This window comes from Adiantum capillus-veneris, chromosome 16, assembly GCF_014529385.1.
Source record: "Adiantum capillus-veneris isolate H3 chromosome 16, ASM1452938v2, whole genome shotgun sequence".
Taxonomy (NCBI): Eukaryota; Viridiplantae; Streptophyta; class Polypodiopsida; order Polypodiales; family Pteridaceae; genus Adiantum; species Adiantum capillus-veneris.
In genome coordinates, this window is record NC_140946.1 from 60,048,515 (window position 1) to 60,067,629 (window position 19,115).

Genomic DNA, 19,115 nt, shown 5'->3' on the forward strand with positions numbered 1-19,115 from the left:
ATCGCGCCATCAGCCAGCTAGATATTTAAATGGAAGGACTGAGGGACCCACAAGCCACTCTCTTCCTCAAGTGAAAGTGTTCAAAAATAAAGAGGGTGCAAGTGCACAAGTGCTCAAGACTTGAACCACTAAAAAAAAAATTACAAGTCAACAGATTGGCCAACCTCACTGCTAGGTCAACAGATTGATCCACTATACGCAACAAGGCCAAGTGAGCTAGGTATAGGTAGTCAGTCTATTGATGGTAAGAAATCCCACCAATGAGTTGAAACCATTTGAGGTCTGTCCATTGCCAAATTAGCAGACCAGATTCTCAAATTGACAAGATTAACCAATTTGATCAGCCATTTTGCAATCCATTTCATAGAAAAGCTAAGTTAAAAATAAGGTTTGAGAATTGGCTCCATAACAATGACAAATGTGCATGTGCGCACGTGAAATATGGACTCTATTTCATGTTACAACCAAGACAAAAGGAAGGGGGGGCAACGGCAAGAGAACTCAGAGGGACAGGCCAGCCAAGCCCTGTACAAAGGTGAGGGGTAAGTAGGCAGAGGAAGGCTACACTACGGTCATTTTTTTTGTGTTCTCATTTTTCCCCAAACAATGGAGTGCAAGGTCCACCACTGTACATTCCACAATCACAAAGCAAATGTTATTACTAGGTGTAAGGCATGTATCAGGGAGGGGCTGGATGTCTACACTCCACCACTACGAAGCACAAAATCAACTGTTGTTACTCGGTACAAGGCATGTGCCATAAGAGAGGTACCTTTAGTAGAGGTTTGGGGAAATAGGGGCTACCAATTTTGAACAATTTCAACGATCCAGGACCCTAGATCTGCTGGACTTTATTTACTCAACTTCCGTGCATCTGGTGGATGCTTCCCTACTCAGCACACAGAATGTCCTCTTGCCGACACCTCAGCATGCAGAATACCACACCCCTGCTACCCTCTGAAGAGCTGAAAAATCAGAAGCTGGAAAAAAAGTCACTGCACTGATTTAATTCTGTGCAAGCTCAGATAACTAACACTCATGACCCTCTTCCCCTTCTCCTCGACGGTCAGGAAAGGTCGGTGAGCAACTTTTCCCGCAATCCTAAGCGGGCTCCCAGCCTCCACTGGTCGCCCAGATCACAGACAAAGGTCACTGAGCAGCCTTTCCCTAGCCCCTCAAAGTTTGGGCTCAGTGGGAAGAGGATTTACACTTTTCATTCAGCCTCCATTATCCACCGGATGCACAGGGTTGGCTATTGGATTCTTGCCAGCTCAGCTGCCGTCATAAAAAATGTTACTAACGTACAGCGACGACATAATTAATCAATCTTTGCCCCCTAAATAGTTGGAATCGAAGCTGTTTGTGTTGATCAAAGCTGCTGCACTGTGCTGCCTATGCGTCTACAGAAAGGTATTGTTGAGGCCTGCCCTGCAGTCACTGATCATCGACGACGACGACGATGACTGTGCTGCCTACACGTCAGCGGCCAGAAGGTATCGTTGAAGCCCCCGTCTACTGATCTACTGTCACTGGTCATCATCGAGCAACATGATTCTCTCTCTCAGTACTAGGCAGTGGCTGGCCAGTTGAGACCTGCACTTCACAACCTACTGGCAGGAAGCACCATCTCTCTCTCTCTCTAGAGACGGCAGCCTCTCTCTTCCAGAGCCCACATGCCTGGTTCTGGTGGATGGCAGGTTGAGACCTGAACTTCACCACCTACTGGCAGTTAGCGCACATGCTGTAGCCCCAGCAGGTATCACGTCCCTGAAGTCGAAAGTCAATAAGGCTTCTTCCCTCCAGGTAGACAGACATCACCGGGGGTAGCCGTTTAGGTTAACACTGTAGTGAGTCACAGGGCAACTTGTGGTAGGCTCAAAATATCTCACTGGGAGACACATCTCTCTCTCTCTCTCTCTCTCTCTCTCTCTCTCTCTCTCTCTCTCTCTCTCTCTCTCTCCCATCTGTAAAAAGCTACAGTTGGAGGTTCTCTCTATCAACCTCTGCACTCTGCACAAGAGCCGCCAACCAGACAAGAGGCAGGAAGTACTTAATTATTTAAGACAGACTCTCTCTCTCTCTCTCTCTCTCTCTCTCTCTCTCTCTCTCTCTCTCTGTTTAGGCAAATCTTAATTTGCATGCTAATTATTGCAGCTTATGACTGTCTCAATTCTCTTGGCGATGGCACCAGTCAAGAACTACTGGAGAAAGCAGGATGCTTGAAGGTATACCCTTGTGTGTGTGTTTTTGTGTGTGTGTGTTGGGGGGGGGGGGGGGGGGGGGGTTATTGAAAATAGAGCGCACGAACTCAGAAGGGGAAGGGGGGGGGGGGGGGGGCTTCATCGGCAGTGCTGTAGTAATAGCATCGCTGTACCATGTTATGGCAAGGACTCCCTGACTGACTGCGATGGTTGGAAATTGTAGTGGTTCTGGGTGCGACCAGAGGCGGTAATACTTCGAGGCGCCGAGGCAACAAGCAGAGGAGGTCAAGGAGAGGCGACCAGGGAAAACAGAAACTTTTAATGGCATCTCTCAACTAAAGCAGTTTCTTTTAAGAGAAGCAATTACGTAAAATCAATGCTAGTAGAGCATAACACTGGATAGGCTTTACCTTCCCTTTATTCCCCAAGGTGCAGTGAGCCCAAGGTGGTCCTTAGTCCTAGAAGCGGTTCCCACCAAAAAGGTCAAGAAAACAATAGTGCACTTTAGCATATGTTAGAAAGGGAGGTGTGTGACCCACCATTCAGTCTACACTAACATAAGAAGCCTCACATTGAAATTGTGAAAATATATATATTTATGTGTGTTGTGTGTGTATGAGTGAGCGTGCGTATATACACATGCAAACACACCTTCACAGAGATCCAACAAAAACAATGAACAGAAACACACCTTCACAGAGATGCAAAAAAAACAAGGAACAGAGATATGTCGGTCCATTCGTGATTCTATTCAATTAAGCTTTCTGAGCTGATCTAGTAACTCAAGTACAAACTAGAGACGTGCAAATCATACACCTGCACATCATTCATGGCTGCTTTCATCTGTCTAGGACTGAATCGTTCGCGTCCGGCACTGATCTGCACAGATTTCAGCAGGTAGCTGCAAGAGCCCAACCAATTGGCGAATTGCTATGGGCAGCACCTCACAGTAGTGTTTTGTTGCTACAATATCCTTGGAGCAGCTATGTGAGGTTGTGCATGCAACCTTAACTACGGAGGGGTCTTTAGTGCAACACAAATTTAGAACACTGAAACAGGGCTCATGTCTTGCAGCCTAAAAAAGAAAGGGGACTCCAGAATGCAAATATCAGTTGAAGATTGCAGCCAAGTTTCAGTAGTCATTGACCATACAGAGGAAGGCGGATCAATAGCACAAAAGATGTCCCAAGAGATCACCCCAAGCGTCCCAAGACTTACCAAAACATGTCATCTTTAACACCCAGCATTGACAAGAGTCGGGGGTCCCGCAGGGATACATACTGCAGTAATAAAAACAAGAAGAGCAGACGTAAGTTCTGAATTATTTGTCCAAAACATTACCTGCTTGCCTTCATAATAGAGCACCCATCAGTTGGCAAGCTACCACACAAGTAGCAAATACTACAGTAACAGACCCCTACTACTCGCACTACTGCGATTACAGAAACAAAGATGAATCGTCGATTACTTAAGAAGGATCAGCATACAAAGGTTCAGCGAATTGCAACACCTGCATAAAAAAACAGACAACCTAGCAGTTAACAGCATTTTAAAAGGAGGAAACCAGAGAGACGTTCAAAATGCATGCATTCTCTACACGGTATTGTAGGTTTACTTCCAAACTAACCCTCAGAGACCTTACCACTTTTGGAAAATAGTAGCACAGGCATATTTCACAACCTGCACAACAAATTTATCTCCCAACGAGCGAAACCATGCCAATGTGAGTGCTTACATTGAGAAAAAGCAGCCTGTAAAGTGACGACTTAAAATTAGGTCCACGCACGGTTTTCAACACACACCCATACACACACAAAATGTCACAGCTTGCGGACTGAGTCCTGTCAGCAGGAAGTAAGTGAAGTCACCTCTCATCAACCCTGTTCAAACGACCAAGCTGCCTAGCAATACATAAAACTCTGCATTTGACTAATACAAAGTAATAAGTACAGTCAGGGAGAAGTAGACCCTGAAAAAACACTGAACTTTCTTTAACTTCTGCAAAGTCGTCGACCGACAAAAAACGCTTGTTAATTCTTCCTCCAGCTGCCAGAGTCTGGACCCCCACTACTGCCATACCTGCTTCCTCCACCATAACCACCTGCCCCTCCACCATAACCATTTCTTCCCCCTTCGCCGTATCCACCACCACCTCCTCCACCATAACTGCTGCGCTCCCGCCCACCACCATAGCCACCTCCATTTGACCTTCCTCCATACCCACTTTCCCTGTCACCATAGCGTGAACCACTGCTATAGCCTCCACCCCCACCTCCGGATCCTCGATAGCCACCTCCACCTCCACTGCGACTTTGGGCCTGGTTCACAGTGATGCTTCGCCCATCCAAATCTTTTCCATTCATGCCCTCAATTGCGTCCATCATGGACTGCTCATCAGCAAAGGTGACAAAACCAAACCCACGAGACCTCCCAGTCTCCCGATCATTTATCACCTGAAAACATCTTACAAGAAGCAAAAACGTTACCACTCCAGGCCAAGATGCATTCCTTAAAATTAAAGACTATTTCAAATAAAACAGATGGCACAATTGCATAAGACTAGCAATACAATTAGTATAAAAAGGGTCAGAGCCTACATGAAAGCATGTATGAGAGCTTAAAAAAAAGGACTCATGAAATTATGGTAGAGAATTGCTGATAACTGACAGCAGTCATAGAGCCCGATAGCAGATCTAAGAATCCACAGTTCGTATGTGCAAGCTTGGCTCCCAATCGACTCCTTTACACTGTGTCTCATGCATAATCATGCAACGAATGCTAACTTCACCAGACATATCTTTCAGAGCAACAGTACCCTGAAAAATTAGATCTGCCTTATATATTCACAATTGCATTTACCTTCACATTTATCAGCTCTGAAAACAGTTTTGTGCAGGCCAATGAACGCTACTCAGTATGGTTGAAAAGCCACGACAAAGAACACAAGGAAAATATAGTACCAGTTCCAGATTGACCTGCCCACCCCGCTCTCAAAAACGTGGTAGATCATGCCAAAGAAGCAGGATCACTAGACATGACTGCTCTCTGATAACCTGAGGGCCATACGAAATCAAAGTATGCCAAAGAACCTCAACCTAAACAAGCTAATGGTTCTCCCATCAATGGGATGCGCAAATTTTGACACCCAAGAGCACCAAAAACTCAGACCATTTTCATGTAAAATAGGTTAACTACAGGTCTAGACACGCAGCGACTCTTCAATTTCCACTTTCACACGAAGCTATATACAAGGAGGCCATGACAGATCTGAAGAGAAACCAGAGAAAGAACCAAACCTTGGACTCGATCACTTGGCCGTAGGGACTGAAAGCATCTTCGAGGCCCTGGTCGCTGGTAGACCAGGCTAGGCCTCCCACGAAGCAGCGGTATTCTGTGGCAGCAGCCATGGTCGAAACCCTGATAGAGGAAGGAAACCTTAAAGGAGAAGACCCAACCTAGGACGGTTCCTCAAACCCTACACAAACGCACAGAAGGTGCAGAAGACGGCAACAAGCCGTCGGAAAGTGAGGGAACTTTCCTCCATGACCTTCTCCACATAAAGACTTCCTGATACCCTGTCTCCTCCGTCCGATCCTTCCCATCTGGACCGTTTGCCCAAGAATATCTCAAGCATAAAGGTCCAGAAAGATAGGCTTGCAATAGGGCACACTCCCATAGAGGCCAACCCTAGCACGGGTCCTTAAATGAACCCCCGGTAGTGGGATCCACGGAGGAGAAGTATGGGCACAAAAGCAGAGACGCGCATCGCCGTTCAATTTGGAAAAGGTAAACTCGGACACATTTTGTAAAGTCAAACATAACTCACATGCATTTCGATGAACTGCATGTGCGCACCTGGTTAAGGTATCAGGCTGCCACAGCGCCCATCCGGGTTCGAATCTAGGGGCGACCCTCCACGCAAATTTTTTGTTTGCGGTCGAAACTCCTTGTGATCTCCGTGCTCAACTCTCCACCGTCGATCCCATGACAAGGTCTTCAGTAGAGACCCCATGGGATTTAATGTCGATGAAGGCCAACCGGCCCTCCTCTCTAAGGGCCTTCACGCCCATGCCAAGTCCACAAAGAGCTTTTGTGGCCTACTACCATTTGTCAAAAATGAAGGCAGACTTTTCTGAACTCGCCATCTACACATGCAGCCTCACCACCCCAGACAAGCAAAAACTCCATGCTCTTTTCAACCTCAAAAGCGGAAAAGCGTTCGATCTCACGATCCCACCCCTCATAGTTTTCTATACTATTCAATTTAACCAATAGGTGTTGTTGATTACAAGTAGCAGGTTTAGTGTGTGGCTAGTCTTTTGCAATGTGTGAATAGAAGAGAGAGGGAAAGGCCTCGGTAGGCCGACTGAGTTGTGCAGTCTGAATCTGTCCTGAGTGACACGAGCATGCCCCAAATTTTCAAAATGCCACCTCGAACCCCAAAGTTATTAATTTCCCCAATTTACATCGGTCCGCATTCACAACATCAAGTTGATTTCCATATATTTCAATAAGAAGGCATGGGTGAAGTGGTGAGGGCACCGTGCTCCCAAGGGGGACATTCAAGTCTTGAGGGTCGGTGGGTTTTGGGGGGGGCGGGGGGGGGGGGGCGGGCTAACCCGAATTTACAATCTTGACCTAATTTACAAAAATTGCATCATACAATAGTGTCGTGGCCAACTAGCACCAAGGTCTAAGAACGTAGAATTTTGTGCGGTGCATTCTCAGATCCTCGACAGTTTGCACGGGTCTTTCACTTGCCACGCTAAATGTTAAGGCTCAAGCTAGTTATACGATGAGTGCCATATTTGGCGCTTTAGGTGTGTTTATAGATTTCTTGAATGCTCAAAAAAATTACAGACTGCCCGCCCAGACGTACAGTGACCCTAGCTCATAAAGAGCACTTTAATAATAAAATATTCATAAATATGCTATCCTTTTACATAGTCCATAGCCCACTTATGCTTTTGCCACTTGTCAGATGCAATAAAGAAATAAGTATCCATTTTCATTACGATTGACTCTATGCAAAGCCATCTTCTAGGCACATGGAAAAGGAGAAACCGCTCTTATCTTACTCTTTTAATTACCACACACACACAACCATCTCTAGTCATCCTTCTCAAGATTGATACAAACACACACAATCCAATCATGTACACCCCTTCTCTCTCTCTCTCTCTCTCTCTCTCTCTCTCTCTCTCTCTAAAAAGTGGGGCTTCAACTAGTATCACAAGGAGTCCAAAGGAGTTACAAATGCTCAAGCATTACACATAACCTAACTGGTAGCAAAAAACTCTTGGGATATAACAAAATTATAAAGGAAAAACTACAAGTGATACACTGAATAAAATAAGGGAGATACATCAAAAGCTAGAGACAAGGGAGCAAGGGAAGACTATAGAAGAGAGTTACACTAGAAATAGGCCACCCATAGTGTTCACACTCATAGGCAACCAAAACTCCATAAGAGAATCTCCACAAGCAAACTCCAAATCTCCAAGGCCAACCTACGTACTCCAAAGCATGTATCAAAGCTCCAAAATACCAAAGGAAAAAAAAGCCTCCATCTTTGGCAAACAATCTAAAGCTTTGGCAACTTGCAACCTTCAAATAATCTTTAGCAGTTTAGTGCAACTAGTGCTCCACTCTCTGAAACCTTTGGTGATTCTATCAAGTCGACCAAAATCTCTGGAGAAACTACGTTCTCCAAACTGTGAAAGTGATTTCTTTAATGTATTGATGTGGAAGACAAGGTGATCTTGAGGACTGTTCGGTAACTCAAGTTTATATGCAACGTTCCAATCTTTTTATAAGAACTTTAAAGGGATCTAGGATAAATTTTGACACACTTTTCCGTTTCCATGGTTCATAACTTTGCAGGAACCCTTAGGACTACAAGGTCACCTTCAACAAAGGTAACTTTTCTTCATCCTTTATCAACATATGTCTTAGCACAATCCTATGCACTAGAAATGCTTTCCTTTGCTGTTTTCAGTATATCATTCATATCTTCGAGGAAATCCTTGACATACTGAATTTTCTCCTAGTGGAAACCATACATCAACATGAATGATGTAAATCAAGTTGCTCATGTTTGGAACCGTCGTAAGAGAATTCCAAAATGGGTAAGTATTCTTCTTAATTATAGTGCTTCTTACATACATAAGAACGCAACATGTCCTCTAGGATTTGGTTAACCCCATCAGACTGCAGGATGATATGTTGCACTCATGCTAAGAGTAGTATCCGACTTTTTGAAGGCTTCCCTCCAAAAATGACTACTGAATTTCCTATCTCTGTCTAATATTAGGCCAATATAGCTTGTAGATATGTTCAATAAAGATTTTTGCCAACTCTGGCATTTAAACCATTTTCTTCGTGGCGGTAATAAACTCTGCCAATCTAGTTAACATGTCCACTACCACACAAATTGAATTAGTTCCACGACTAGTCTTGGATAAACTGGCAATGAAGTCCATGGAAATGCTTTTCCATTTCCCTTAAGGAATCTCCAAAGGATGGAGTAGCCCCCAGCCTTTAGATGTTCATGACTATTGATGTGACACTTGTTACGTCTCAACACATAAGTATGTAAGTCCTTAAACAAACTAGGCCAATAAAATTATCTTTTAATTAGTGCATAGGTCCTCTGAATCTCGGGTGACTTGCACTTGGACAATCGTGATTTTCTTTAAGAATGCACGCTCAAAAGCCACCAGTAGTTGGTACTCACACTCTACCCTCGTAGAGTAAGTACTTGTCATCAATGGAGTAGTTAACATACTTCTCCCCTCGACAAACTTTATCATCCCCCTTTGAAGCTAAAGCTCACAAAGGCTATCAAGGGTCTATGTTAGAGCTCTTTGGCCCCAAACTACAAAGTCTTGATCAGTCTCTTTGTATCAACTCTTGCTTCGCTACTCATCGCACCTATGGCTTGTCTCTCTAGACTAGCACTATGTGTCGACGAGGAGGGTGGTCATGTCTGTGAAGTAGTGTGATCATGTACATCACACCACACCTCTGTAAAGGATGTATCATGCTAACATAAGCCACGTAGTGACTCCAAGAACTTAGTCTTGAAGACTATGATCCTAATTCATTAATCTACAGCATACGACTAAGTGCATTTGCCACTACGTTATATTTACCTCTCCAGTAACGTATTTGAAGGTCAAACTCTTGTACAATCTCCGCCAACCGATATTTTATACCCTTCAATTCATCTGGCTTGAAAGCCATTTTAGACTTTCATAGTCCGTCCAGACCTCACAAATGGCACTATATAAATAGTGTCTCCACTTTTGAAGTGCATATACTATAGCCAATAAGTCTCACTCATAGGGGGGGATGTGTGTGTGTGTGTGTGTGTGTGTGTGTGTGTGTGTGTGTGTGTGTGAGAGAGAGAGAGAGAGAGAGAGAGAAGAAGAAGAAGAAGAAGAAGAGAGTTTTAATGTCGTAGGAAACTATCCCAAGAGACCTTAAAGATCTAGCCGACGAGGAGTTGAACTCAAGACCTGTTATGCAAGAGAGAGAGAGAGAGAGAGAGAGAGAGAGAGAGAGATGTCCCATGATACATCATAGTGGTTCTCATTTTTTGTGTGAAGAGGTTGTCATGTGTGTCCCCTTCAAAATTGTCTTCATATCTTTGTCATTTGTTTTTGTGGTTGTCGTCGTCTTCATCGTTCTATCGTTGGCTTTGTCTTCATGCATTGTCATCATGTCTTTATCAGTCCAAAATGTTGAGAGTACAATTTTCTTGGCTAATGGTGTGAAACACACATACATTCTGCTTGCTATGTGCATGGTGCTTGTGTGTTCTCATAATGATGGGCGGTCTTACCAAACACTTGGGTTGTAGGCATTGTTTGATCCCATGCTTACATGAGAGTCCTTTCGTGCACAAATATTGTATACATTCTTATTATTGAATGTATTGCTATTAAGATGTGCTTGCAATGTGTGGTCTTGGAGGAACCTTAACCCATGGAAATGTCCCCAAATACAAAATTGAAAGGCTATACGCATGGAGTTTGTATCCATGTGGGCCTCGAAACCCTGCTATGGGAATAAGAACTTAGAAAAAACCACAAACAACCAATTTAACAAAAAAGAAAAGTGCATTGACTAAACGCAAACAAGGATGCAAGCAAGTCTATCGTAGGGCCGATGGCGGCCAGGAGCAATAGCAAGGATAGTAGCAGGTAGTGTGGCAACAACAAAAAACAACATCACAAAAGAATTCAAGGGTAGTGTGTGCTATAGGCAATAATCCGACACACCCGCCTTGTGATTAGAGCAAGGGGATGAGACTCAAATGACTAGTATGAATGGAGCGCTTGCAATTGGGTGAAGTTAGCATTGTGTGGTCCAGAGAAAGGGACTGAATGAGGCCTAGTCAAACCTTCACACGTTGATGACTCATCATCCAGCTGTGATGTAATGGAAATGGCCTATGAACTTTGAGAATAGAGGAATTAAGAGAATTAGAGTGAGCATTTTTGTGACATTACTTTAAGAACATAGAGGGTAAACTTAATTGATGGTAGCAACATGAACATAGTACTTAATTGACTTGGCATGAACAATACTTTTGCAAGAGAGAGATTATTAGAGAACATGACAATAGTTGAGGACCGGATTTACTTGGAGCCGGTCTCCCCTCCAAAAGGCATTTGTATTATAGATTCTCCCATCAAGAGAGACTTGGTACAATACAATCTTTGTGTTCCTTGTGACCTTGGTGATGCTATGAAGATGGAAAGCTTCATGCATCACGAGCATAACATAAACTTTGCAAAAATCATTAACTATCCCAAGCCTCAATCCCAAGGCCTCAAACACCTTTGAAGGTGGAGAGAGCTAGCGGGGAATGAAGGTAGGGAAGAGGAAGAAGAATCATTCATAGGAGAAAGAAATAGTTCCTCACTTATCATCAATCTTCTTACTTAGCATAGCATAATAGCATAGTAATGAAGATGAATAAGATGGCAAGCTTAAGCATTGAAGCATGGCTCTTGGTTGGATTTGCATTCCATAGCCAAGAGTGTTGGTGTAGGCTCTCCACTTCTCAACAAGCTTGGAGAAGGAGATGGCGCTCTTGCACTTTGCACTTCACACAATGAGAGAATGTGTGTGTTTGTGTGGGAAAGTATACCCCCTTATCTTGTTTGGTCCACCTCTCTCTCTCTCTCTCTCTTTTGTATTATTTAATTATATCATTTGGACATGTGTCCTCTTTTTCCTTTTTGAGAGAGAGAACTTAATTATTTATTTTTATGCATCTACATTCTCATTGGACCCCTTTAAAGCCTATCCAATAGGATTCAAGCACATCATGAGGGCCCAACTAGGGGAGATCTTAACATGTGTCTTTTCTGCTTCTTAAGTCATTTTGTTTGAATTGAACACTTCAAGCACCTAATCTTTTAAGCATGGAAACGGTTTATGCCTCTTGAGAGTTTATCTTGGAATTGAACACTTTAAGAACCTTAGTCATTTAAGCATAAAAATCACCTCAAGCTTTGGGCAAGGTTCCCACAAACACTTTAAGCACTTTAGTTAGCAAGCCGACAAGCACCTCATACTTGGGTAGGATTCCCACCTCAAAGGTCAGCCCTATCTTGCCTAAGGTCAAAGGACTTTTTAACACTAACTTTTGGAGGTCTTTGATGAAGCTAACCCTAAGCTATTCTAAGCTCCATTAGATGCACGTTGCTCTTTGATAGACTTGTAACCATCTCTCTTGGTCCCTTGCTGATGTAAATTTAGAAGCACTTATTGCACATTGCTCTTTGGTAGACCGTCTCCTTTTGGACCCCTATTGAGATGCAACCATTTCTCCTTTTGGTGCTATATTTTATGACATTACCTCTCTCTCAAAATCATAGTAGTCCTCAACTATGAGGTAGAAAAGATAAAACCTATTCATTAGTCCATGTTTCTTAGCGGGTAGAGGATCCCTATTTACCCTACGACATCATTCTAGAATGGATGACTAATCCATTTGGTGCTCAGGAGACTTAGCTTCCGCAAGAATGTCTACTCTTTAGTCCATATCATACTTCCAAAGTAGAGTGACAAGTTCTACTTGGTGTTTGGGAGACGTCATCAGCACAAACATGGTTCGAAGCATGCATACTTCTTAAATTTTGTGCACAATAAAAGAAAGAGAATGAGTCTTATAAGACAAAAACATTGTTCATTTAAAATGCATTTTCATTTACTTACTCTAGTGTAGCATTGTAAACATTGACAAGGTCCATATTATCCTTAAGTTAAGTTCCTTTCATCCATCTAGCATCTTTAAAAGGATAATTCTCAAACTTAACAAGATATCATTGGATAACGTTACCGTTTCTTAGTACCTTGTCTTCGTGTCAAAGAATCGATTCGGGCTGCAACACCTCTTCTTGATCTTCGATCTTTGGCGGGTCCTCCATTATTGGTTCTTTTGGTGGTTCTCGTTTGTAAAGCTTGAGTAGGCTCACATAGTTAGCATTGTGAATGAGCCAATGGTTGGGCAACTTTAACTAATAATCCATCTCATTGATTGGCTTAAGAATTTTAAAAGAAGGGACCATAGTATGTTTTTACTAGTTTAGCATAATACTCTTGGTGGCCCGTAGGATTCTTGCCCGTAGTATGCCTTAGATGAGCCTTGAGAAACTTTAGCAAGACCCAATCATTTTCCTTTACGGCTAAGGCTCTTTTGTGCTTATTAGCAACAACAACCCTTTTTGCCTTTTCTATGAGATGGATAAAACATTTTTAATCTTTGGAAAAGATTCTTGTAAGTCTTGGCTATATTCATCATCAGTGAAGATCTTCCCATATACTTTAAGTAGTGAGGGACTTTTGGATCTTCCCTCTTTAACCTCGAAAGGTGCTTTCCCCATAGAAGTATGTACAATGCCATTGTACGCATACTCTATAAGAGGTAGGTACTTCTCGCGTTGAGAACATTGATCTACTTCCATGACATAGGCTTTTAGTAGATTCAAGAATTATTAGATTAGTTATTTCACTTTGGTCATCCGTTTGTGGATGATAGGCGGAAAGAGAAATTTAATCTACTTCCTAGATTCTCAAAGAGACCCTTCTAAAAATTTCTGGTCATTTTAGGATCTTTGTCCAACACTATGGGTGTTGGAAAGCCATGATACTTGAAAATTTGAGATCTAAAGAGGGTTGTCGTTTGATGTGCCTTAATAGTCTTTTTGACAGGCATAGAGTGTATTTTCTTGCTAAGCATGTCGACTGAAACAATCCAAGTTGCTTCCCTTGATTAAATTTCAATTTTTGGTATACCATGCATTTTGAAACATACTCTTGTATGTTTACATTTCATGTTAGACCAACAGAAATACATTTCTACTCCTCGAAGAGCAGATTATGGAATCCCTCTTTGCCCCGAATAAGGAGAAGCATGGGATTCATACATGACTTTCTTATTGTATTGGTGAGTAACACATAGCCTATTGCCGTTTGGAAGATAACCATACTTCAAGGTGAATGGTCCTTTTTTTCTTCCCTAATGCAAAGGTTGTAATTACCTACTTAAATTCTTGGTCAGTAGCATACTCATCTATCATAAAAGATAGATCATTGTGAGTTGCTATAGACACCACATTTACCCTTAGCTATTGTGAAAGTGCACAACCACTTGAATGTGATTGCTAGCAATGTGAGCAATATGAAATTTAAATTGCGAAAGAAAATTTGCCCACCTCAGAGCTTGATTTGCGTCATGAATTTCTTGAGGCTTTGTGATCCATTCGTAGGATGAATGGAACCCCCAAGAGATAGTGCTTCCATGTGTCTAGGGCATGTAGAATAGCTAATAGCTCTTTTTCATATATGTCCAAGACCCGTTCATTGGCATTGAGCCTTCGGCTCTCATATGCTATGGCATGCCCTTCTTGAAGCAAAACTACTCCAAGGCAATCACCACAACCATCACATTGGACCTCAAATGGCTTTGAGAGATCCGGAAGCATAAGGGCTGGTTGAAAAGTAAGGTTCTCTTTGAGCTTGTCAAAAGCACTTTGTTCTTTAGCAGTCCATGAGTACTTAATGTTCTTCCTTGTTAAGTCATGCAATGGTCCTGCTATTTGAGAGAATTTTGCTATGAAGCATCTACAGTATGCACAAATAGCAATAAAGCTTCTTAGCTCATGTAGATTCTTTGGATTAGGCCATGCTTTTATTACCTCCAACTTTGATGAATCCATACACATACCATCTTGAGAGATAATGTGACCTGAATATTGAATCTCTTGTATGAAAAATTCACTTTACTTTTGATTAATGAAAAGCTTATTCTCTCTCATAACTTGAAAGATTACCTGGAGGTATCACTTGTACTCCTCAAGAGAATTTGAGTGGCCTGAAGATTTTTGTCCATCTTGAGTTTGAATGCGGATGGAGCATTTTCTAGGCCAAAACTTATAGCTTATCAAATAGATCTTCTATCCGCGGCACGGGAATTCTTTTTTTTTTAATTTGTAGTGATCTTATTTAGTGCTCTATAGTCGACACACATGTGATATGTGCTGTCAGGACACCGACAAGGCCGGACTAGACAAGGGCAGGGCCACGCTAGGCGGTGTGGAACGGGGAGTCCAACTAGGGCAAAGGGGTCAGGGGCTTTGCTATATAATGGGTGGTTGGGTGGTGGACTCTCAGGCTGTAGCTTCCCTTGTCTTACACTAATATCAGAGCTAAGTGCCTATTTTGGGAAAGGGAAAGGTGTGGTGCTTTCTAGCCACACAAGCCTTGCATGTCGTGGTCCAACACAGTGGGGATCACCCCTTGCTAAGGTAGTCGACGAAGACTAAGCCCCGTGGGCACGTGGGCTTGGCATGGACAGCCATCGGGTGCAGGAGCACCAAACGAACGGCGCGCGGGCTTGTTAGAGGCGTAAGGGCCTGCTTGGCGTTTTTCGACACAGGGCCGAAGCCCCTCAGGCTCCGCATCGTCCGCCCCAAGCGCTGCCTGCTCATGGCCATAGCCGACTGTGCGTGTATTTTCCCACTTGAGGGCGCCCAACCCCCTTAGGGGTAGTGGCCATACACAAAAAATTTAAGTATAAGGGGTGGTACCCACAGTGGGTACCCCACCCCCCCCTACTCCACTCTACGTGCGAGTACGGCAAGGCCAGAAAGGACGGCATCGATGATTCCGGCACACATTTCGACAAAAATTTTCTGCGTATTACGCTGAAACTCAGAGATTTCAAGACAACCAATTTGGCGGAGTTACAGTACAAGTTTTTGGTGAAATCAATCACCGCTTTCAAGCCTAATTGATTCGGCTATCAAGAACTTGTGGAATTCCATATACGGCGAACAATTCGAATCACTCTCCACTGGACTACTCTCGATTTTGACGGAGTTAGCAAGACTCAATATTCTTTACGAGTGCTCTCAATATCAAGTATTTTTTCTGAGTACTCCTTGCACCGCACTGTGTAGCCATGGATTTGGATATCAATATGACATTCGATTTTGAGCAAAGTACTCCTGATCCTGCCAATGATGGCCCGTGGCCGAATCCTCTCAAGGAGAGTACCCGCGACGCTACGGCACGTGAAGATACTTACAAATTGCTCGATATTCAATAATTTCGTGCACTTCAGACACGCATGACAGTCATGGATGAAACTTTTAAAGCTTTAAATGAAAATGTTACTAAACTATCCACATTAGTAATTCAATTAATGCATCAGCAGTCTAAGAGTCCTGTTGACACGCACATGCATGAGCACGTTGCCGCACAAGGGCAGGGCATTTCTAATCTAGGGCAAGGCCCAAATGCTGATACGTTGCATACTCTCACTGCAAAAGAGGTGAATGAATTGTTAAAGAACACCAAACCACCGATTTTTCAGGGAGAAGACTGAGACCGCAATAAGGATGCAGTGAATATCTTTCTCAGCAAGTGGGATGGAATTCATGCCTTACGGCGTACTCCGGATGCAGTTAGAGCTTTGTAAACGAGCTTAACTCTGGAAGGCAAGGCCTACAAATGGTGGATGTTTCTCAAGGAGAAGGACATCACACCACAGAGTTGGGCAGCTTTTGAAGCAATGTTTAGCAAGGAATTTTTACCTACAAACGAGGCCGATCGGAATTGGACAGCTTGGGACACATGTTCCATGCGCCAATACCCATCACTCCTTGAATATATCTCTCACTATTGGGACATTATCCTCAAGTTGGAAGGCTTAGATACCTTTCAACAAGTACAGGGGTTCATACGAGGTTTGACACTCGAGCTTAAGAAGTATGTCAAGACCCAAGACCCTAAAACACTTGAGGAAGCCACAGTGAAAGCACATATTCTGATGATCCTGATGAGAAGAAAACACATAAAAGTCACGTGCCTGCTAATATACATGGTAATACACGCACTCAGTATGGGCACAATAAAAGAAAATTTCTAGTTGCTAATTTAGATGCATCTAAAAAACCCAAGGGGTCGAGGGGTCCTCTCTCTCTTGAGGATTTTGATAAAGCCAAGAAAGAAAAATTATGTTTTCAATGTTTAGGAAGAGGTCATGGCAAAAAGGATTGTCCCAAGGGGAAATTGGCTGCTTAGGGCAAGGAGAAAGCAGTGCACATGGTGCAACTGCAGCCTCTTGAGTTTTCCTCAAGATTCTCTACAGTGGAAGTAACACACATTGAGGTGGTGCATGAATGTTGTCTCACAGCTTCCATGTGGCAACCAACCTTTGGACCTCATGAGTTAGTACGTATGCACGGATATCTGCAAGGACACAAGGTGCGCATCTTGGTAGATGACGGTGCTACTCACAATTTCATCAATTACGGATTGGTGAAAAAACCCAAATTGCCTCAAACTCCGAGTACCCACTGCTACAAGGTAGCAATGATGAATGAACATGATACTGAAATATGGGATACTCAATGCCGAGCTGTTCCATTGGAAGTACAAGGGTACTCTACATGTTTGGATTTTCAGGTTATGGACATGGAAAGGGCTGATGTGGTTCTTGGTAGGGAGTGGTTGCATAGCCTAGGACCATCATTGAAGCGTAGCTATGAGCACAACAGCTTGATGCTTGAATCCCATGGCGCACATGTGTTGTTGTTAGGAGAAAAAGATATAATACCTTCATCACCACTGATTTGTACCACTAAGCTTATGCAGCTCGTTTCTGATAATGAAATAGATCAGGTTTTCTTGTGTTACTCACTGTCTCATTTTCTTTCTAGCATTAAGTTTGTTGAACATTCCTCAACGCCGCATGCTTCTCTCTCCTCTATTCCACCAATTGCTAATTCTAAATAAGCAAACATTGCTACTCAATTATAAAAATATTAAAGGAATTTCAAGATGTATTTCCTAATGATTTGCCATCAGGATTACCGCCGACACGATCAGTACAACATAGCATTAGCGTGGCTGCAGGCTGTAAACCTGTTAGTAAACCACCTTACCGTATGAGTTATTCAGAAGCTACTGAGGTGGAATGTCAGCTTGCTGACTACCTTAGCAGAGGGTTTATACAACCCAGTTCTTCACCATGGGCTTCGCCTATCCTCTTAGTGAAGAAAAAGAACGGCAGTATGCGCATGTGCGTAGACTACTATGGCTTAAATGCGGTTACAATTAAGAACAAATACCCATTGCCCAGAGTAGATGAGTTGTTTGATAAGCTCACTCATGCTCGCATTTTTACAAAAATAGATTTGCGGTCAGGATATCACCAAGTCCGACTTGCCGATATACCTAAAACTGCATTCGGAACACGGTTTGGACACTACGAGTTTTTGGTGATGCCCTTTGGGTTAATCAATGCACCCGCAACATTCATGACACTTATGGATAGTGTCTTGAAGCCATATTTGGGCAAATTTGTCATTGTTTTCCTCGATGACATCCTAGTCTATAGTGCTAATGAAGAAGAACACTTACAGCATCTCAGGCAGGTGTTTGAGTTGTACGCACAAACAAGTTATATGCCAAGGAACCTAAATGTGATTTTCTAAAAGATGAAATTCATTATTTAGGGCATGTTATTTCAGTTAACGGGCTATACATAGATCAATCCAAAGTGGATACCATCCGGAAATGGCCTCCTCCTAAAAATCTGGAAGAATTACAGATATTTTTAGGATTTGCAGGTTTTTACCGCAGGTTCGTTAAAAACTATGCTCAAATGATTGTTCCTATGAACGGATCAACTAAAAGACAAAGGAAAAACTTTTCAGTGGGGATCCGCTCAACAGCACAGTTTCGATACGCTCAAGGATGCATTATCTACAGCTCCTATACTGGCTATTGTAGATCCTTTGAAACCATTTGTTTTGGAAATGGATGCCAGTGACCGTGCTATTCGAGCAGTCCTGTTTTACAAGACGGACGGCCGATTGCATTTGAAAGCAAGAAGCTTGATGCAGCTCAACAAAATTATTCTGCTTACGAATGTGAACTCTATGCAATAGTGTCTGCCTTAAAAACATGGGGGCATTATCTGTATGGTGCTCAGTTTGAGATTGTTTTTGACTATGAAAGCATCAAATGGTTTACACAACAAACGGATTTAAAGGGTCGAAAAGCCAGGTGGGCCAAGATCCTTCAGGAATATGACGCCAAGCTAAGGTATCGCAAAGGCTGATACAATATAGTGGCAGACGCTCTAAGTCGAATGCCAGAGATCAATTCGCTCTTGTTCACGGAACTTCGTAGTGAATTTTTAGATTCTCTCAAAGGCAAATATGAGCATGATGAAGCATATTCCAAAGTGTGGAGCCATGTCCAAAAGAGGGATCCTTCTCACTCCAATGACGATAGTGTACAATTAACCTCCACACCTAGTTCTCCTTTATCAAGTGATGAACTACAGTGATGGAAGCATTTTACCATCGATAATGGGTACCTACT

The 19,115-nt window shown here is 42.9% G+C and overlaps 1 protein-coding gene across 1 annotated transcript; it reads right to left on the reverse strand.

The window, feature by feature from the left end:
• Positions 1-3,872: 3,872 nt before the first annotated feature.
• LOC147439136 (uncharacterized) lies at positions 3,873-5,735 on the reverse strand. The gene is made up of 4 exons (XM_086485040.1): positions 5,498-5,735; positions 4,281-4,654; positions 4,070-4,120; positions 3,873-3,952 (listed from the first exon to the last, which is right to left on the reverse strand). Exons 1-4 carry the CDS (start codon positions 5,606-5,608, stop codon positions 3,895-3,897), a joined length of 594 nt encoding a protein of 197 aa, XP_086341166.1. The 5' UTR covers positions 5,609-5,735; the 3' UTR covers positions 3,873-3,894.
• Positions 5,736-19,115: the final 13,380 nt, after the last annotated feature.

Bases quoted from the DNA above. Each gene is read 5' to 3' on its own strand.
- LOC147439136 (XM_086485040.1), bottom strand. From the start codon at position 5,608: ATGGCTGCTGCCACAGAATACCGCTGCTTCGTGGGAGGCCTAGCCTGG. The intron at 4,121-4,280 runs GTATGGCAGTAG...AGTCAAATGCAG, and splicing joins GGTTATGGTGGAGGAAGCAG to AGTTTTATGTATTGCTAGGC. The intron at 3,953-4,069 runs GTGACTTCACTT...GTCACTTTACAG, and splicing joins TTGAACAGGGTTGATGAGAG to GCTGCTTTTTCTCAATGTAA.